Raw genomic sequence first — 21,206 nt, 5'->3', positions numbered from 1 at the left:
CCACCTAATGCCTAGGATGAAAAGCCAGGGAGAGCGTTCCCTTGGGAAATTAGAACCTCAAACTCACCCATATTTTCAAGGAATTTAGAAAGCCAGACACATGCCCAGGACAAGGTGCTTGCTCAAAAACTAAATGAAAAGACCACAATCTCTCACTTTGGGCTGAGCTCTGGGCTCAGAGCAAACCTAGGTTAAGGGCTGAAGGGGAGTCCTAACATAGAGCCAATCTGCGAGGACTAGGAAAGGTTTTCTCTCTCTCTCTCTCTCTCTCTCTCTGGTTCTTAGTATTTTGGGAAATCTCTGTCAAAACACTATCTGAACTGTCTTCAGTGACTACAATGGCAAGGAATACTCTTATGGCTACCGAAGGGGAAGGAGGAATAAATTAAGAGTTTGGGATTAGCAGATACAAACTACATTATATAACACAGATAAGCAATACAGTCCTACTGTATAGCACAGGGAACTATATTCAATACTATATAATAAACTATAATGGAAAGGAATATGAAAAAGAATATACACATATGTATAACTGAATCACTTTGTTATATACCATAAACTAACACATTGTAAATTAACTATAATTCAATAAAAAAATCAATCACCAATGGCTGATGATTTCAGCAATCATGCCTAGGTAATGAGGTCTCCATTAACACCACAAAGGATGGGGTTTAGGGAGCGTCTGGGCTGGTGAACACATGCAGGTGTGGGGAGAGTGAAATGCATATAGCAGGGCATGGAAGGTCCATGCCCTTTCCCCATGCCGTGCCCTGTGCATCTCCTCCATCTGGCTGTTCCTGAGTTATTTCCTTTTATAATAAAACAGCAATCTAGTGAATAAACAGGTTTCCTGAGTTCTGTGAGCCACTCTAGCAAACTGATCAAACCCAAGAAAAGGGGTCACTGAAATCTCCAATCTATTGCCAGTGATAACCTGGGCTTTCAACTGACATCTGGTGTGACTGGAGGGGGCAGTCTTGTAGGACTGAGCTCTTAACCTGTGGGATCTGACACTATCTCTGGGTAGGTATCAGCTGATGTCTGGAGAATACCTTGGATGTGTGCAGGGATCCCTCTCCCCCCACCCCACATATACACACTGGAGGTAGTGACTAGAATTGGTAATATATATATTTACGGCTATCAAAAACTAGAATATTTATTGTAAAATGTTGAAGACCCTTTGTACTTAAGATTCATAGAATTGAAGAAGTAGTTATACAATCTGAAAAAAAAATAGGTAGATATTATACATACTAAATAAACAAAATTCAGAAAACTCTGGCTTCTACTTTTTCCAAGCACATAATTTCTCTTTTTCTTTTTTTTTTATTTGCTTTGTTTTTATGAGGGGGAGGTAATTGGGTTTATTTATTTATTTCTATTTGGAGGAGGTACTGGGGACTGAACCCAGGACCTCCTGCATGCTAAGCATGCGCTCTACCACTTGAGCTATACCTTCCCCCTCTTTTTTTTAAATTGAAGTCTAGTTGATTTACAATGTTTCAGGTGTACAGTAAAGTGATTCAGTTTTATATATATATATATACATATATATGCGTATATATATATATATATATATATATATACACACACACACACACACACACATACATATTTTTTCTTTTTCAGATTCTCTTCCATTATAGGTTATTACAAGGTATTGAATACCGTTCTCTGTGCTATACAGTACGTCCTTGCTTTTATCTATTTCATATATAGTAGTGTGTATCTTTTAATCCCAAATTCCCAATTTGTCCCTTCCCCAACCCCATTTCTTTTTTTGGTAACCCTGTTTGTTTTGTAAATAAGTTCATTGTATCAGTTTTTAGATTCCACATATAAGCGATGTCAAGAAGCATACAAATTTTCAATTAAGGTAAGAGTAGAAAAACTACTTATATATTGGTCTAAATATATAATTTACCTTTTGTTGATATAGTGAATCAAAGTATAAATAACATCTCGAAGAACAAAGGCCCAAGCTCCACCTAAGCCACTCTTTATATCTTTCAGTAATAAACTAACAAACAGGTGATATATTTTAAGAATTCTGTGCTTTTTATAAACATTGTTTGTCTCAGCTGCTTGCACACATATGGCTAGGAGGATTTTCTGATAGGAGTCCTAGAAAACAAAGATACATTTAGTAAAAATTTGTCTACTACTCAGCCATAATAAATACATTTTCTATTCAAAATACAGAATTCTAAATCACATAATTTTGTTTTGGGTTTGCTATCAAAAGTAAAATATTACATTCAGAATATTACTACCTTAAACTAAAAAACTACTGTCAATTTATTTATTTTCAGATAATAAACTATAATTAAATAGCATATTCTTTAAAATACATATATACACATATATATTCTCTGAGCCAATGAGTAAAATGCCACAGAATTCAGCCCTGATATGTGACATATTCCAGTTAATAGTGGTAAGTAAAATACCAAGATATAAACTTGCAAATGAGTGTTTTTCTTAATTTATTCAGATGAATTTTCCTTTTGTTTACTTTTTTCTCTTTAACATGCACTCATACAGATTTTCAAGCTGAAAAAGAAGGAAATCTCTCTTCAGTTATTACGCTAGGAATATATACTTACAGGACTTTTGGAAAGAATTTCTAAAATGCTTTTAAGCTTTGTTTTATGGCAATTACTGATATAGGCAAATGTTGCTTTAATCACATGTGATGGAAAATGAGGTGGATTGGGAGCAGGATCCAAATCCCTAAGAGTTATAGAAAAAAATACAGTCATCATTTCCAGAATAAAGTTATCAAGAAAAACATTTTCATGCTACACCAGTGAAAATCCAGAAAGAAAATCTGTATTATAATAACCCAAAATTTTAAAAATGTTCTTCTACTCAAAAACTAGACTTTTAATAAAATCACAATTGACTTGACACACTCTATACGCATCAAGCAGAATATCTAAGTACCTTAACTTTCCAGGGCTTAGTCAATTTTAAATAATTTGCTTTAAAATCCCTTTATAAAGTTAATAGCAATTCCACAAGTGAGATTTAGTATCACTTCACTTCAGGTATGAATTAAAATTTTATGCTAACACTATAAACAAACGAATCTTAGAACACAGCAATCAAGCACTGTATCAAATGAAACTACATATGTAAAAGTAATTTAGTAGATATTATTACTATTTTATATGCTTAGCACTGTAGAGCATATAAAAAGGTAAAGGGTGTTTTCAAGTAGCTTACAATCAAGCTGGGAAAATAACTCTAACATTCATATACAACCAAGTGGGTTTCACATTCAAATGAAATTGTAGTACACTAAGATTCTGCTAGTTAAGGAGCGTGATAAAGAAAAGGTGATACAGAAGGCAAGTCACAGATAAGGAAAAGAGAACAAGGAATAACGTGCTATGAAGAAGAAAATTTCAAGAGACAAGAGATAGCACAATGCTCAATATTACAGAAAGATTGAGAAGGAAAAGGTCATTAAATCTGCAAACAAGGTGGTTAATTACAAGAGAATTACTGTGGAGAGGCTACAGTAGAGCATATAAGTAATTACTACAATTCAAAGGTAATTACTTTTAAAGGAACATTTCAAAAGCAGAGTACACGCCTAACAACAGAAATAGACATTTGAAGGTGCCAACCAATAAACTTCCCAAGGAACTTCTGAAATTGCATTTAATTCTCCAAGTTAAAAATACTCATACCCTGAAAAATCACAGGGGTCAGTGCTCTGGCTGGCACCAGACGTTGCTGGTTCGTGTAACGTCATCAGTAACTCCACCACAATCTCTGGTAAATTACTAATGAATAAGTGATCAATCTGCAAGGATATAAAATTAAGATCTATTTAAGTTTTTATGTCTGTGATCTTGAAGACAGCTCAATGAGCTCACATTATTGCCTCATTTCTGAAATTATTCAGTGACTATAGAAAGAAGTAGGTGACCAAAGATCTAAGATTTGCAAGACATGTAAAGTGTTAGCTTTAAGAGTTACCCAATTTTTCTGCTATGAAGCTGACCTACAGACTGAAAGGAAAATAGAGAAATCATACCAAACAACACTCTCTTAATCCAGTTCTTTTGTATAATTTTAAAGAATTATTTTAACAACTAAGGCTTCAAGGTCTAACCTGAAATTCCTCAACCTAATAATTTTCCTGGCAACCAAATTCCCCAATGATCTATACTGCTCATCAATCTGCATTTTATTCTTATTTGAGAATGCTATCTCACTTAGAGAACTTTACTAGTAAGAATTCCCAGTGACTGGCAATAATCATCTCTTTGTTCCCTGCATGATTTTGCCCCAGATTTCTACTTGGTTGATATCCCAAATTCTGAGGCCAGCTGCTACCCACGTGGCCTGTCATCAGGTGTAGGCTAAAATCCTCCCCGACAGGAGCAGGCTCTTCATGAATCCACTTCCTGCTACAGGCAGCCTCACAAAGGGCATAAGCTCTCTAAATAGAAAGAATGGGTATACTACGTTACACCTCAGCCAAAGGAACTGATGACTGTGAAGTCTTGAAGGTGGATTCATAGCTCTCCAAATAAGGCATTACAGTGCTTTAAACCAAAAAGGCAAATGGATGATTTACTATCTTTATCTCTTCCACGTGGAGGTTTGAAAACACTTCCTAATAACAAAAATATTCTGGAAAGTGACCAGAAAGAAATCTAGTGTAAAGATCCTAGCCTTTCCCTGGGCTTATACATTAGTTGTCAAGTCATTATTTCCAACGTTTCAGCCCTTTTAAAAACCCAGCCCCATTTCAAAGCATATCTGGAATAAGTAAGTACAAGGTGGCTAAGTCTGATTAATATCAGAGAAGAAAATTAATAAGCTTCCTTGCATACAGATGACAACTGACCTCACTAATTTCATATGATTCTCTAACAAGCCAGATCTGTAATGTTTACTAAAGTACATACAAATTATTCAGATGTCTGGGTATAGCTAAACAATCTTATAACTCTGAATATTTTAGGCATTCAACAATGAACAGTTTTACAAGACTCAGACTGCTAATAGATGTACCAACACTTATCCACAGAAAACGAAAAAGAATCTTGATTGATTCAGAGAAACTGTGTATTAGAGAAACAGAAAAATTAACTTATAATGACAACTTAATACTAAATGAAATTGGGACTAATAAAAATTCATGTCTTTAACCAAGAAGCTAAGAAATTATTTTTAATCGTTGCATCTCTCCATTCTTGAGACTGGCACTTTAATCAGAGTTTAATGTAATCACTTTTCCCTTCTAGACTTATTCTGACTCTGAACATTGCTATCTCTTGGTTTGAATACCTGAAAAAGAACAGTTAAGAGGAGGCCTGCTCAGAAGTCGAAGCTGGGAGACTGGGTGAAAGGGGCTAGAAACAGAGTGTCTCTCATGAACCCCACACCCTCTGCCATGCCAACACCTGTCCCAACTGCCTTTTGGGGCAGGAGCTCCTCTGCTCACCATGTGCCTCTGGGCTACAGACTTAAAACCAGCTCTGACTGGCAACGGTCCACCTAAGCCACTGAGAGACTTGCTGCTCCATTTCTTGGTTCAATACAGGTAACTGGGCAGCCAAAAACAGAATTTCTTGGCTTCTCAGTTAAAGACATAAATTAAGTTTTTATTAGTCTCAACTTCATTTAGCATTAAGTTGTCATTATAACTCTTGAAGTTTATCCAACTGTAATACTAATGTTGACCAAGCTTGGTTAGTCTTGTCTTACTTATATTTAAAAAAAAAAAATTGGAGTGACCAATCTTCTTTTACCTTAAAAAGTTTATATTTGTATTTTAATATAAGTTGCCTCAAATAATTATAGATATATATAAATTACTATAAAACAAACAGAAGTTGTTAGATCCTTTTTAACTTGACTCCATCTTTTATCAAATAATGAGTACTCAATACATACTAGATAGGAAATTTGACCTTCACAGTACTCACAGTGAAGATTGATAAAAACCAATGAACATAATACACAAGTAACTTTTTATCATGTTAGAAGGTAGTAAGTGTCATGGAAAAAGGAAAAAGCAAGGTATGGGAACTTGGGATTGTACTTTTCCATGAAAGGTGAAGAGCTTGATGAGATTAAAGAGGAAATTAATAGTTATTTTTTTAAGTTTCTTTTGTACAGCACGGGGAACTATGTTCAATATTTTGTAATAATCTTTAATAGAAAAAAATAGGAAAACCAATACATGTATGTATATGCATGACTGGGGACATTGTACTATTCACTAGAGACAGACACATTGTAATTGACTGTACTTCAATTTAAAAAAAAAGGAAATTAAGAAGATTTTGTATACTTTGTTCAATAGTGCTTGAATTTAATAACCAGTTTGCATTTGAGTATTACTGCCAGTTAAAGCAAATTTCAAAAAGGAAAAAGTGATACAACTATTCCAAAGTTCTTTTTTAAATTTCTGATTAAAACATTTCATTTAAAAGTCAGTCAAAAGGAGAGAACATTGTATAACAATAACCAAAAAATACATGGATAACCTATGCTAGACAGTGATTATCAAACAGTATTAAATTTAATAAATGATGCATAAATAGCCTTAAAGTTTTAAAGTTATACCTCAGATCAATTAAGGGCTAAAAAGTATGGTAAATGTTGAAGACATACCTGTTTTCCTAATAAGTTTTCATCTTTAAGCATATCATAGACTTTGGTAGCAGTCTCTCTTTGCTGCGCCATCCCACTGTCTCCGGTACCCTCATAAGCGAAGTATGGAAGAATATTTACAAGAATCTTTGGAAAGCAATCTGTCAGAAGATGTTTCCAATCCTCTTGAATCTGATTAGCAATGGACTTCACCTCATCAAAATGACTTCTAATCACCAGATGTGGAATCAAAACTTTATAACAAGACCTAAAAATATAAAAATTAAAATTAAACAGGTACATTACATGTAACTTTCCAAGTAAAATTTTATAATATAGTCCTTAAAATAATAAAATGTTTTAATAAGCATTAGAACATCACTTCATCTAGATCATTAAGCATTCTTACTCTAATTGTATAAATGGAGAAATGAAGTTAAGTGAATTCTAAATAGTCACACTAGAGAAAAGAGGTCTTAGAGTATATCACCCCAGTTCTATGATCAAAAAGAAGCGAGAATTAATTTATATTTATTTCTTCTGCATAATCAATTTATGTAAAATTATTGTAAAGTGAAATACGAAAACAATTTGTAAATTCAAATAATAACTGTAAATATTACTGCCAAATGAATAATAAAGACCACTAAACAATTATGAACTGCCTTCCCGTCATCCTGATACTTAAACGTTATTCTTTAGCTGTTTCAAACCTCTTCATTTTCAAAATTTTCTTCTCTAGACTTAGAGTTAGCAAAATAAATATTTGTAAGCTTAACTTTTAAATTAAACAGAAATAATGACTAAATGGCCCATAGTCAAGCAATAGAAAAGGTAAAAAGAGTCAGCCACTAAAAATTTACCATTGATATTTCATAGGGAAGATTACTAAATATTAAAGCTGAAAGGGACCTTAAAGATCTCCATGTGTAACTCCCTTACTTTACAGATTAAAACACCAAGTCCCAGAGGCTGCTTATGTGGCTTCCCAAACATCATGTAGCTGGTTATTGGTACAGGCAGGACCAGATCCTAAGTCCACTGACAACCTTCAGTACACTTTCAATAGAAAAAAAGCTGTCCTGACTTTCACATTATCATTAATAACTGATTTTATTTATTTATTTATTCGCTCTTTTGGGGGGGGGGGTGCCCGAGACCTCACTCATGCTAAGCCTGCACTCTACCACTGACCTATACCCCCACCTCCTATATCTAATTTTAAATTAAATATATTTCATATATGTCACACGTAAACCTACCTATAGAAATCCTCAATGTTTGTGTAGTTTAACAAAATAAAAGGAAAAGAAGATAAGCTGTATTGAAGATTTAGCCATTCCAAAACCAGATAATCCAAGTGAGAAGCCATGAAGTCTTCTAAATGTCTGTATCCAAAAGTTTCAGAAACTTTCTCTAAAACCTGTTCAAATCAAAAAAGAAGTCCATGTTTTAAGAAAATAATGAAACAATAAATCATTTAAATCCTTGTTAATATCTATCTACAGTATGACTTTTAAGCATTTATTTAACTTTGCTATACCTAGACTTATTAATCTATGAAATGGAGATAATAAAAGTATCCACTTCAGCAAAACTAAATGAGAAAAATGTATTTAATATAATTAGCACAGTGCCTGCCACATAGCAAACCCCTAAAAAATGTTAAATGAATAAAAACAGAAAAATATGTTGCAATTTTCAACATTTGATTCTATTTCAAAGGAAGGTCTAAAGTAAAATAATTCTTTTTCTCAGTCCTAAACCCAAATGAGAAAAATCCAAACACTATATTCCACTTATAATAATAATTAGGTAGTGTAATTGTATAATGTATCTTTTTAAAGTATCCTCTTACTTTAATTCTAAGAGGTAAAAGGTTAACTCATCTAGACTGATTATTTATAGGTTAGCTTACTGCAAAGCTCACTCCACTGGAAACCACGCGAGCAGAATGCTGAGCGGTATATCAGGCCATGATCTATCACTGGTTCATCATGTAAAAATCTACAATGGAAAGGCTTGGAACTTCCCAAACCATGAATGCTGAGGTGGTAAAACAGGGCAGGGGTGAACATTCTACAACACTGTGCCGATGTAATTGCAAGGATGGACCTGGTCTTTGTAATCATGCAACTTAAAAGCTTTACAGCTCTAAAAATTGAGCTAAAACATTACTGATTTTCAACATTCCAAATCTAAAACATAAAACGGTCTCCGAGTCTTTAATAAGGGCCACATTAAAAATCTAGGTTTAACTTTTTTTTAAGTGTTGAAAAGTTACCCAAGGAAGATTATAATAAAAAAATATTCATCCATAGGTACCTTTTTAATGAGGTGAGGCTCTAATCCATTCTCTTTCACAGACTTGCAAAGCGCGAACAAAGCCTGTTTTTCACAGACAGGGCTACAGCATAACACCACAGCTATCATCATCAGTAAAATGGCTTTCCTATTACAAATCTCATCCAAAAATTCAGGGTTCTCAGCTCTGTGGGACTTCAGAAGAATTTAAAAAACAATAATGCAATGTAAATATTTAGATATTACAAGTAAACCAACCAGACTAAAACCAAAGCACACACCGATAACATCTAAGCAACCAGTGAAGAGTTTTAAATTCTATAGTGATGAAGCCAAGAATAGAGATTATGAGAAAATACTTAAGTTTCTACAGTGGGAAAGTCTGCTTTTGATAAGGTCTTATAGAAAGAATTGCCAAACAGTTCAATGAAGTATAAAGCATTTTAAAGAGAAAGAAATTGCAGGAAAGTGAGAGAGACTAAAAGCTTTTCAACCACCAAGTATTATCTTCTAAACCATTTATTACCATTATAACTTAATATACATAGCTCTTTATTCTTTAAAAATGTCATCATATATATTACAAAAAAAATCAATAAAATTACACAACTAGATAGAATGATATATTCTACCAGCTTAATAATCAATCATTATACTACTGCAATAGATATGTACATTTTTTGACTCAGTATACTGGATAGAAATTTCCCTTCACATCAGGAAAACTTGCTATTCACTGATTGTATTTCTGGTTCTGATACAAAAAAAAGGAAGGACCTAATCCTTTACTAAACAGCAATCGCTGACATGTTTGAAAATAGCTGTGAGGTTCCCACTAAGTCGACTCCTTTACCTATTCCTTGTAAGAGACAGATCTACAGACTCTGTAACCTTCTAGTGAAAAATCTACTTTTACTGAGAATGAAACCCTACATGCTGGCTGTCCTCTAAAATGAATAAAAGTTTCAAGTTCTTTTCATGAATTTATTCATCACAGACTGCTTCTGCTAATGACATCTAAAACAGAATCTGCTTTTTGTGATGACCATTAAAATGTTGATTCATGTTGTGCTCTCAAGATGTAAAACTTCTTAGGTCTTTTCTCCCAATGAACTGCTGTCAGGTCAATAGTTTTCCTTTTGGCACGTGACTGGCTGATTTTAAAATATATAATATACGTTATCTCTATTATATTTTATATTATTTACACTCATTTTCCCTATCTATTGAAATCTCTTTCCAAATTCACATTCTTTCCTGCAACTTTCCTTTTCAGGTTTGTGCTATTACAGAATATACAGTCAGTTGATTAATTGCCTCACATACTTATAACAAACAAATTAAGGCATATATAAATGAATAAATTCTACTACTAAGACAATTTTTGCCATTTTAGGAAAAAATATTATTCCACAGAAAAATATGAAAATTATAAGGTTCACTACAGAGCACAAAAATAATATGATCTTCCCAATTAGAGTATTTCTTCTCAATCCATTTCTTCGTATTGTCACTTGTCCTGTGAATTATTTTTTAATCAGATCTTACAAAAAACTTCTCTTTAATAAAAAAGTAAGTCATTTATACTCCCATAAAAACTCAGGAAATTCTGCTTTTCCTACAAAAATGCTACATATAAGCTGAACCGAAAGAAACTGCCATTATTCAACCAACTGTGACCAATAAATAAAGCAATTTCAATTAATTCATACAAGCTGTTCTAGTTTAAATTTACATTGTGAACTACTGGATGTAAACTGTCTTAGGTCAAACTTCATAAAGTATTACATGGTATATTTATAGAAAGTATATAGTAACAGCAAATATGCATTACTAAAATTACCACTTCTCTCATTCCTTCCTGAGCTTTCAAGTAGGCATTTTCAAAAGCTGTTTGCTGAAGCTTCAGAGGAAGTGCTTTCAATAATGTAGAAGAATGTCCTTGTTCCATATGCTGAAATAATCTTAAAAATAAAAAGCAAAAAGTAAAATAATTTTTAACCTTAAACCATACTTTCAAAGCATGTCATAGGACACAAATAAATCACTTGGTGAGACACACTAACATACTAGGTCTCCTTTCAAAAGACCACAGAAATGTGAGTCCATTTAGAGATTCAGATCCACTGCTTAATATTAGGGTCTTTCCTACAGACTCCATTTTCTCCTAGACTGAAAAGGGTCTCAAAAGATCATTTAGCTTATGGCCCAAACTTGAATATCCCTGAACTCAAAATAATCAGAAAAGAAAAACTGTCCTCTGGTCAAATACCAATTAGAAGAAACCACAGACTCCTATGTCAACCACTAAGACTTAATCAACTTGAAAGTGGATAGCTTTAATGTCTTGATGTTCCATTAAAAAATTTTTTTTTGTGTGGTACGGAAGAGTTGAACAGTGCTTTCCACATAATGGACTACCATATTTAAGAACCATTCTTTAATTAATTTTGTTCTTTATGCTTCTTTAGTAATCAAAATTTATAAAAGTATCACTTTTTTTGGTGTTCCTCTGATTCCTTCAGTTTCTCTAATCTCTCTTAAATAGCCTAATATTACATATCCAACAAGTAAACAACTAATAAATAGATAATAAATGCTATGTTCAAGCCATTCATGAATTTACATTTTTTAATCTCAAAAGATTTTCCAATGCCACCACTACTGTGCTTTATTACATTCAACTTATGAGCCTCTGTAACCCCAGATCTTTAACTTCAGTATACTTTTTCTACCCTTTAAGGACCTGAAGTAAAGCATACATCCATTAGCAACCCCTACAAAGCACTATGGTTTTACTGAAAATAGTTCTAAACCTAAGGAGTTAGATACAATGCGATTCTGATTTATGAAAATATTATTGTCAGCGTATCCTAACTTTGGACACAGTAAGTTATCTAACACATGTATTTATGTGACTACAGGACAATTTCTTTACAGTGATTTTTGTTTGTGCGTTTTATTTTTGTTTTTGTCTGGGGGGGAGTAATTAGGTTTATATATTTATTAGTTACTTTTTAATGGAGGTACTGGGGATTGAACTCAGGACCTCATGCATGCTAGGCATGTACTCTAACCACTGAGCTAAACCCTCCCCCACCACATAGTGATCTTAAATTACTGGTCACTTACATTTGAACAGTAAAGTTACTTAAATGACTTTCAGTTTTGATGTTTTTAAAGCATAATGTAATTTATTTTTTCAAATATTAATTGATTTTACAAATTATTAAACACCTGGCACATGCCAAGTATTACTTTAGGTATAAATGCTATATAGAAAAATAAAGCAGAGAGGTGCTTTATCTACAGGGAGTGTGAGGTGGGAAAGATACAAGTAGGTTACACTTTAGAGTTTCAAAATCAATTTGATAACCTGATTAATGTGCAGTTTTTAAAAAAAATTAATATTTGCTTCTCCAGGTACTCAAATAAAACAGATCCCTGTGAGAGAATCACTCTAGTGCCCAACTGTATGTTCAGATGAAGAAATGACTGTAATTAGCACAAGGTAAAATGTGCTAATTTTCATTTTACTAACTCACATAAAATCTCAATAATATACAAATATTCTGTATCTCCCATAAGTAGTAACAGACATACCTCATTCAACTCAGTCACTTAACTACCTGTAAGGCATTGAGCAGGTTACTTTGTCTCTCTAAGCCACAGAGTTTTCATTTATAAATTGGAGAAAACAATAGTACCTAAGTGATAGAGTTGTCAGAATTAAGAGAAAAGATAAATGCTGGGTGTACAGTATATGCTCAATAAATGTTCTCTATTTTTAATATCACAACTGATGACCTATGACTGTACTCGACATTCAACTGCTGTCTGCAGCGCTGCGGGCACTTCATGAATACTTGACCCATTACCTATTGACTGATTCTGCAGCCAACATGCAAACTTGGTGATGACTATCAGCAAGAAACTGCGGAAATATTTCGTTTACAGGAAAGTCTTCTTTCATTACATTTAGAATAGCCCATTTTGAATAAGGATCAGCCTATGGGAAAAGAACTGACGTTAAATATGAAGAGGAAAATCACCCACTAACAGACAGAAACAAAGACTGTTTTAAAATTTTCAATGGAGACCTTATTAATAATTAATGTGGAATAACTCACCTCAAGCAAAGTTTTAAGGCATTTTACTAGTGCCATTCTTACAGAGAATGTGCATTTTCCCTCCTTTGCTAAGTGCCTGAAACAAAGTGTTTCAATATCAAATAATTATTCCAACAAAAGCATAGTCAAAAAAAAAAATCACTGGGCAATAAGGTTATTCTAGGTTGCTTCTAAAATTTCTTTCCATTCTAAATTTAATTCTCATTATGTTTCATATGCCAACATACTCATATTCCAAAAAATTTCAACTAAAATTGGCTTGAAAAGGAGTTCATTTTAATGTATATTATTTGTGTCATATGATTATGCATCATTTTGGGCTATCATATTTTAGCTAACCATGTTATGCAAACTTGCTTTCAGAGGAAAACATTTTTAAAATTGCTGTGTTGTTACAGAGAAGATTTCAAAACCACATTCTATACTGACTCAGAAGTCCTCACCTGTCAAATGGTATGTGGGCTCTAAATTACATATATGTGCTCTGCTGTAAGTATCCTGGTATTACCTCACACTGTGACTCCATACATGAAATAAGCAGATAGTATAAGGCCGATTTGTCCACTTTAGGAACGTGAACTATCTACTCAACTGATTTAGACTTGCTGCACTTTGCTTTTCTCATCACACACGTCAAACTATTAAGGGATTCAACATTCTCACAGAAATATGCTAAACCCACTTTGGGAAGCCAAGCCTTACACAAAAAGCAATATAGTTCTTCAAGCAATTAAGAAAAGAAACACAAATTACATTATACTCTTGTTAAAAGATTCGAGGATTAGAAGAAGTCATTAATGCAGAAATGCAAAGTTTGCATTTGTACCCAGAAGTAGCAAAAGAAAAATAAGAACGCCACAAAACAATCTGTACCTACCAAAATGCTCCAATCACTGTAAGAAACTGTCCTTGAGCATCACTTGTGTTCTCAGTGTCCGTATCTTCTTGACACAGGTTCGTCACTATACGAAGGACATGGTTTAAAATGGTTTTACAAACATCTTGGTCACGGCGATACAAAGAACACACATTGCTGTGGTGGAAAAACTTTATCAGTGTAACAGAACACATCAGTTTAGTTTATAAATTTAGAGTGAACATTATATATGGTTTTAATTTCTTACGATAGTGGTTTTAGAAGTTCAACAACATCTTCCATTGGCAAGGGATGTTCTTCTCCAGGAAGTTCCTTTAAAAGCACTAGATACTAAGACAGTTGGAAAAAAAAATCAGGTTTTTTTTTTTTTCAAATACCACTTACTTAAATAAGTAGACATACGTAACCATAAATTCATATGTAAACGTGGGCACACGTGCGCACATACACAAAAGAGCAGTAAATTTCGGAGAAGCAACATAGTTTAAAAAAAAAAAGGGGGCTTTGAAGTTAAAAAAAAAAAAAAAGTTTTGAAATCCAGAGCTGGATTCAAATCCCAGCAACATGACCTATTGTACGGTTAAAAAATTTGCCTTGTCACTGAGCCTTTGTGCTCTCACCTGTAAAATGGGGACATAGCACTTACCTGGCCAGATTACTTTGAGTATTAAAAAAAATAAATGTAAAACTCCAGCATTTATTGTAGTAATCCAGTAAGTGATAGCTGTCATCACCATCGGGATTAAGAGCCTGAGCAAGACTCTGAAACTATATTATATCACCAGCCTCTGAAAACAATGCTTGGTGATAACTTCAATGGTTAAAAACTATTCTATTAATGAATTTTGGAAAGCAGTAGTAATTATGGGCAGGGAAGAAGCCATATACCCTGACTTATCTCCCTATAAGGCCACTTTGTAAGGTTCTCTATGGCTACAATGGGTATAAAGGGCTACTCAGTAACTACCAGTTATAACGGCAGTGAAAACTAGCTTCTGAGAGCTGCCACATGGCCTTCCAGCTGCAATAAGAAATCAGCTTTTTTTTTTCCCGTACCATCTATATGCAGAAAAATGTTTCTTACTCTTTCTGATATTATAAAACAACATTAATTTGGACCATGTTAAGTATTTGCCATGAGAGTCATGTGTGATGTTACTAAGTATCTGGAAGTGATTTTAAACATCAAAGCTTCAAGAAAAGCATACAGCCCTCCCCACTGGCCAGGGCTGGAGACTTGACCAACGTGTTTGCCAGGGTTGAAACCAGGGACCAAACAAGGCTCAACTAAGCGTATTTGCCCAGGACAGGGGATCGACTAGCATGGTCACCACAGATAGGAGATGACCAGGAATTCTACCAGGGACTCAACCCTGCATGTTTCCAAGAGGTTCTAATTAGGGAATCACCTGGTATATTTCCCAGGGCTGAGGAAGTCACGTGGCACGTTTACCAGTTTGCTAGGACATGACCATGGACTCAACCAGCCTACTCACTGTAGCAAGGGCTGTTCTTGCATGTTCACCAGCACTGGGGCCAAGGGTATGGCCCACACGGTCAGGAGATCAGGTAAATGCAAAAACATTGAGTAAGTAAATGTATTGAGGTTACATGGGAAGCCAAGTTTTTTACTGTTGGAAAGGGAGCTACAAATACAGACAGAGCAAAGAAAAATAAATCCTATGATGTTGGACTGGAATCGGAGATATCTATCAGTAGATGAGTAGACTGATAACAGAAGGGAAGTAGAGAGGTTACTTATGTTAACTCTACGTCTGATCACGAGGAATCATGAGACAAACTCAGAGTGAGGGATTCTATATAGCAAGTGGCTATACTACCCAAAAATACGAAGGTCATAAAAAAAATGCAGGTCATGAAAGATAAGGGAAGACTAAGGATCCACTCCAGATTGAAAGAAACTAAACAGATCTGACAACTAAATGCAATGATGTTAATTTCCTGATGATTATACTATGGTTATATGGGAAAGTGTCATTGCTTTTAGGACATACACACTGAAGTGAAGGGGCATCAGGTCTGAAACTCAATCTCAATATGGTTTAGAAAAAAGGTGTGTGTGTGTGTGTGTGCGCACACGCAGAGAGAATGAATGATACGACAAATGCAGTAAAATATTAACTATATAAGCTTATGAAGAAAATACGAGAGTTCTTGTAGCATTTTAACTTTACAGTCACTTTGAAATTACATTAGGCGGGAGGGTATAGCTCAGTGGTAGAGTGATTGTTTAGCATGCAGGAGGCCCTGGGTTCAATCCCCAGTACCTCTATTAGTAAATAAATAAGCAAGCCTAATTACCTAATCCCTCAAAAAAGAAAAATTAAAAAAGTGAAATAAAATTAATTTACAAAAAAAAAAAAGAAATTACATTAAAAAAATTTTACAGCATGTAAACCAAGGTCAAGGCAAGATTCACACTTCAACTACAATGTTATGTGAGTATTATTTTTACATTCAGAGTCTGTGGCTCTTGGTTGGCCCAGCTTAAAATAATTTACAATAATTATAGCCAAAGAGAATAAATCTATCCAAAGTCCATACTAGTTTTAATGTATCAGTATCCACTTAAATTTTTTTCACAGCACATTTAAACAAAAAGTGTATTTTACAACGTTTCAGATTCATTTCTCAAGGAAGCAATTTCGGCTCTTAAAAGGTACTCTGTGATTCTTTTATATCAGTTCATGATACTTAGCTAGCAACATCAGACACAACTGAAGCACTTCTTCATTTCACTGAACTCACCATGTGTAGGTGGAGAGATCTGGTAGGGTCTAGCATGCTAGAATCAATTAACATTAACAATTTCCTCCGAATATCAGCTGCTCTAAATGACACAGTATTGGTTTGAGCAGTGGTCACACACATACACAAGAACTTGAGCATGTCCAAAACAAGTAGATCTTGCTTTGACAGATGTTCTTCAGCTAAAGGATTCGTGGCACCTAAAAATAAAAAGCACTTACTAAGAATAAGATATATATTGAACATTAACACAAATATCTTCCCTTCAAACAACAAAAAAGAGGTGAAAATACATGTAAAGCAAAATTATGGTGAAACTAATTATATACTAAAAGCTTCAAAATTCTTCATAAAAGGTTACCCTAGGATTTCGTCATCAAGAAATAATCTACAGAAAAATCTATATAGACAAATATTTACTGAAATACTATTAGAAAGGAATCTAAATTTCTGCCAATAAAAAAATGGTCTAGTAAATTAGGGTATGTATGTTAACTGGGATATTATGGACCCGCTAAAAAGTATAATAACTGATAGTACAAGTACCTAAGTGAAAAAAAATGCTTATAATTAATGTTAAAAGAAAATGGACAAGGTATAAAAATTCACTTGAATGTTGATGCTGATTATAATTTTGAATGGGTCTATATAGAAATAACAGCGAAAGGTAAAAAGTTACTGCGTTATGGGTATGTTTTCACTATTCTGCTTTCCATTTTCCAAATAACCTACAGTATGGTTTTATTTCTTTACTAATTTTTTCAAATTCCCCCATGAAGAATAAAATAGGAAAATAATAAATTCAATTAAAAATCAGAGAAATCTAAAGTGTATAGAAGGAAAAATCCTAATCCTAAAAGACTATACAAAAAGAAAATAAAATGAGCATAAAATTAGTATCTGTGAGGTCTTTTATAATGACAAACCAATACAAAGAGGTAAAAAAAAAAATCCCATGCAGTAAAAACACATTTACCAATAGTGAGCTGGCTCTCCCCAGATTCATTTGCATCAGTAACGTTACTAGCAGGGTGATCATTAAATAGACTCATGGAAGACTGATCCTCCATCTCCATTAGATTTTCATGAGTATCATTGTCCACTGATTCTACTTCTCCCAAATCCAACGGCTTTTTGATAATGGATGCCTTCAAATAAAAAAATAAAAATAAAAAACACATTCCTTTCAAGTTGGCATCTTTCAGAAGAATGCTGTAATTAAAATCGACCTAATCAAACAATTCAAGATTCACATGTATGAACTCTGCAGGATTTTTTTCGTTAAATGTCCAACAACAGGAAAATGGATATATAAACTGTAGTGTCATGTAACAGACTACTACACAATCTTTACAAATAATTTCTTATGTTAAGAAGTTTGATACTACCCCAAATGATGAGGGTATAGGTAAAATTATAAAATTGGTATGACTATTTTGGAGGACAGTGAAAATATCCATCAAAAAGTAAAATTCACAATTCTTTGAATAAGCTCAAGTAGGAGCAGACATGTATAAGAAATTTGCTGTAGAACTCTTTGTAATAAAAAAAGAAACCATTTAAAATGTTTAGATCCATTGGGTTAAAATACATATATACTATTATTCCCATATATATGAAATACAACACTACCACCCAAAAAAAAAAAAGGTAAGGTATAGCATTATTTAGTGACACGGAAAAAAGTAACCAAGATTTATTATTAAACAAAAGTTATCAAATTATGGAATATTTTTTCACCCATTAAATATCTGAATACCTACTATGTGTGCCAGGCACTGTTCCAGACAAAAAGCATGTGTAGCATAAGCCCATTTGTATGGAAGAAGAAAAATAAATATCAAGATGAGACTATGTTGCTTGTCTGGCAAGGTTTTTGTTTCTATTTTTAAGAACAGAAAATTGGTCCTGGGTTCAATCCCCAGTACCTCCTTGAATAATAAATAAGCAAACCTAATTACCTCCCCATCCAAAAAATAGAAGAGAAAATTGTTTTGAATTTCGGTGCAGTGTCATATAGAAAAAGGCACTGAGTCCAGATGATTCGTTATCAATCACTCAGTCTATTATTTATTGAGAAATTAATAGCTAAGCATTATGCTAGTATTGACATTAAGAAGCAATCAAATACATTCCCACCCAAACCAAATAACTTTATTTAATTTCCACATTTTAAAAACATAAGATGCCATATACTATGAGAAGCATCCTTATTTAAGAGAGATTTCAAAGTTACAAAAAGCATCTTAGAATCAATGAAACACAGTAGTAAAACAGGAGGCATACTTACTAAACTTCTACAAATATCTGCAATATCATTCATTAGCTTTGATGTTAATAATCGTAAGAAAAAGCCAGATGCAATCTTATTTGGACTGCCCTGTAATTAAGATAAACAAAATACCAAGCAAACAAAGAAATAAAAACAATTATTCTTTGCAGATAATATTTTCTCTATCATTGATGAAATAAAGATTTTCTTTTACATTGGAAATTATCAGAATAGGCATGGATAAGGAGATTACTATTAGGAACGAGACATAAATTGCTTCAAAAATACTAACCTCTGGGGGAAGGAAATAGCTCAGTGATAGAGCGCATGCATGAGGTCCTGGGTTCAATCTCCAGTACCACCATTAAAAAATAAATTGATTTTTAAAAAATACTAACCTCTTTTCTTAAAGTAATAATAACTGTAGCACATAACTTTCATTGGGCATAAATAACATTAAAGTAAAATACCAGCTATTGCCCCTAAAATGGGCAAGCAATAATCATAGCTTAGAATTTATTCTTCAACTCTCTTCTCCCCCACTTACACCAAAACATTCAAACAAAAATACATGTTGATATTATGGATAAAAGGCCATGTACTTAACATTAGCTTTAAAAAGTATTTCCAGTTATCATCAATACTCTGGCCTAGCTCAGCTACCCCTCAGGTCTGCTCCAAATCAAAACAAGGAATACACACAGAAGTGCTCTTTCTACCAAATGTTATGGAAGACTGTCTGAGCAAAAGAGAGTAATGTACGTGCTGGAACTATTGATCTTTGTGTGCTCACTAGCCCTGGTACAGCATTACGCCCATCACATGGCTAGCCATCAAAAAGTTTTTCTTAAATGAATGAAAATACACTGGCAATAAAAAAGCCACCGACTAGTTGTCTATAAAAGGGGTAAGATCATCTCAGAAACTTTCCTGAGAAGGTTAGTTTCATGAAAATAGTTTCATGAGAAACTCAGATCACCTGTTGCTTTATTCCTGTGGATAATACCTTAATTTACCAATTTAATTTTAAAGTAGTGTATAAACTTATGAATGGATCCCCAAAATAGTAACAGCACCAACCAGTTATCAGCCTCCCAGACAGGCCATGCCGTCAAGTAGGAAGAACATCTTACCTTGGCACAGTTATACAAGCAACTTGTACACAGATGCATCATATTTCTCAGCTGAACAATTCTGAACTCCTCATTTGTCTTATTTTTAAACAGAGTGATACTTTCTCCTGCACACTGCATTAGAGACTATTAAGAAAAAAAGGGAAAAATCCAAATTTCAATTAAAATGATAGCTTACTGATTGTTTCTTAGTTTTACTTAAGAGGGAAAACTAAGTGTTTCAAGAAATTATACTTTGTTATACAGTATAATTAAAAATAAAATTATGAATAATTTTTTTTAAACAACAAATCTTATACCCAGTTAGCCTTACAGATCACACAACTGATAGAATGGTACACAGGGTTAAACATGTTGAGGGCCTACTTGATTAACTCTCTTAGTTAAGAATTCTTTAAGATAACTGATCCAAGAAAAACTTTTAAAAGTAAGGATAAAAATCAGTCTTTTTGTGAATGAGATTAAATTTCAATGTGGTATTATTTCAATTACTGTATTTATAGTGGGCTTAAAATTATTTCAAATCTTAAGGAAGGAGACATAGTATCATTTCTTCTCAGACTGCACAAATGAAAGAGAAAAGTTGACCTACATAAAAATTTGTTTTCCAAACATATATACCAATTTTCCCAGAAATATATTTCATTCAAATTAATCCAAAACATTACGGTCCTAAGTCTTCCTACCTTGGCTTTCTGGAATAATTCTGATGCATATGCTTCCTCTTCAGCTATCACACCCACATAGCAATAGCAGCCGAGAACACCCACCAGAAGGCGTGAACACCGGACAAGCGCTTCTGAATTTGAAGTCTTAAAGTAAAACCCAAATAAAAAAAATTTATATATTTCATAAATAATTTTGAGTATGATTATCTTTCATAAGAGCAAATTTTATGTACATATTAAGAAACAAAAGCTCAGGTAATTGAATCTACAGTGGCATAATTCCGATCATCTCTAAAAATGTCTAAGGGATCCCTGCAGAGCTGTGACAACCAGGATTCTCAGGAAAACCAGCACAAGTATCTCCTAATGGCCAAGTAATATAGCTCTTCTTAAAGTGGCTCAGTGTACTTCACACAAAGGTAG

At 33.6% G+C, this 21,206-nt stretch overlaps 1 protein-coding gene across 4 annotated transcripts in view; it reads right to left on the bottom strand.

Moving 5' to 3' along the window:
* The window catches only part of ATM (ATM serine/threonine kinase), a 117,098-nt gene that overhangs the window by 68,893 nt on the left and 26,999 nt on the right, over window positions 1–21,206 (bottom strand). For all 4 annotated transcript variants that reach the window (XM_045506109.2, XM_045506108.2, XM_010969273.3 and 1 more), the window contains 16 exons: window positions 20,802–20,927; window positions 20,116–20,241; window positions 19,001–19,090; window positions 17,687–17,858; window positions 16,711–16,910; window positions 14,189–14,271; window positions 13,942–14,097; window positions 13,065–13,140; window positions 12,813–12,943; window positions 10,778–10,898; window positions 8,956–9,129; window positions 7,893–8,053; window positions 6,652–6,898; window positions 3,708–3,823; window positions 2,616–2,742; window positions 1,934–2,133 (listed from right to left, as the gene is read on the bottom strand). In XM_045506109.2, coding sequence (XP_045362065.2) covers window positions 1,934–2,133; window positions 2,616–2,742; window positions 3,708–3,823; window positions 6,652–6,898; window positions 7,893–8,053; window positions 8,956–9,129; window positions 10,778–10,898; window positions 12,813–12,943; window positions 13,065–13,140; window positions 13,942–14,097; window positions 14,189–14,271; window positions 16,711–16,910; window positions 17,687–17,858; window positions 19,001–19,090; window positions 20,116–20,241; window positions 20,802–20,927 — 2,306 coding nt within the window. The remainder of the gene's footprint in view (window positions 1–1,933; window positions 2,134–2,615; window positions 2,743–3,707; window positions 3,824–6,651; window positions 6,899–7,892; window positions 8,054–8,955; window positions 9,130–10,777; window positions 10,899–12,812; window positions 12,944–13,064; window positions 13,141–13,941; window positions 14,098–14,188; window positions 14,272–16,710; window positions 16,911–17,686; window positions 17,859–19,000; window positions 19,091–20,115; window positions 20,242–20,801; window positions 20,928–21,206) is intronic.

Source organism: Camelus bactrianus, chromosome 33 (genome assembly GCF_048773025.1).
Source record: "Camelus bactrianus isolate YW-2024 breed Bactrian camel chromosome 33, ASM4877302v1, whole genome shotgun sequence".
NCBI classification, from domain to species: Eukaryota; Metazoa; Chordata; class Mammalia; order Artiodactyla; family Camelidae; genus Camelus; species Camelus bactrianus.
The sequence above is the reverse complement of the archived record's forward strand: the minus strand, read 5'-3'. Positions and strand labels throughout refer to the sequence as shown.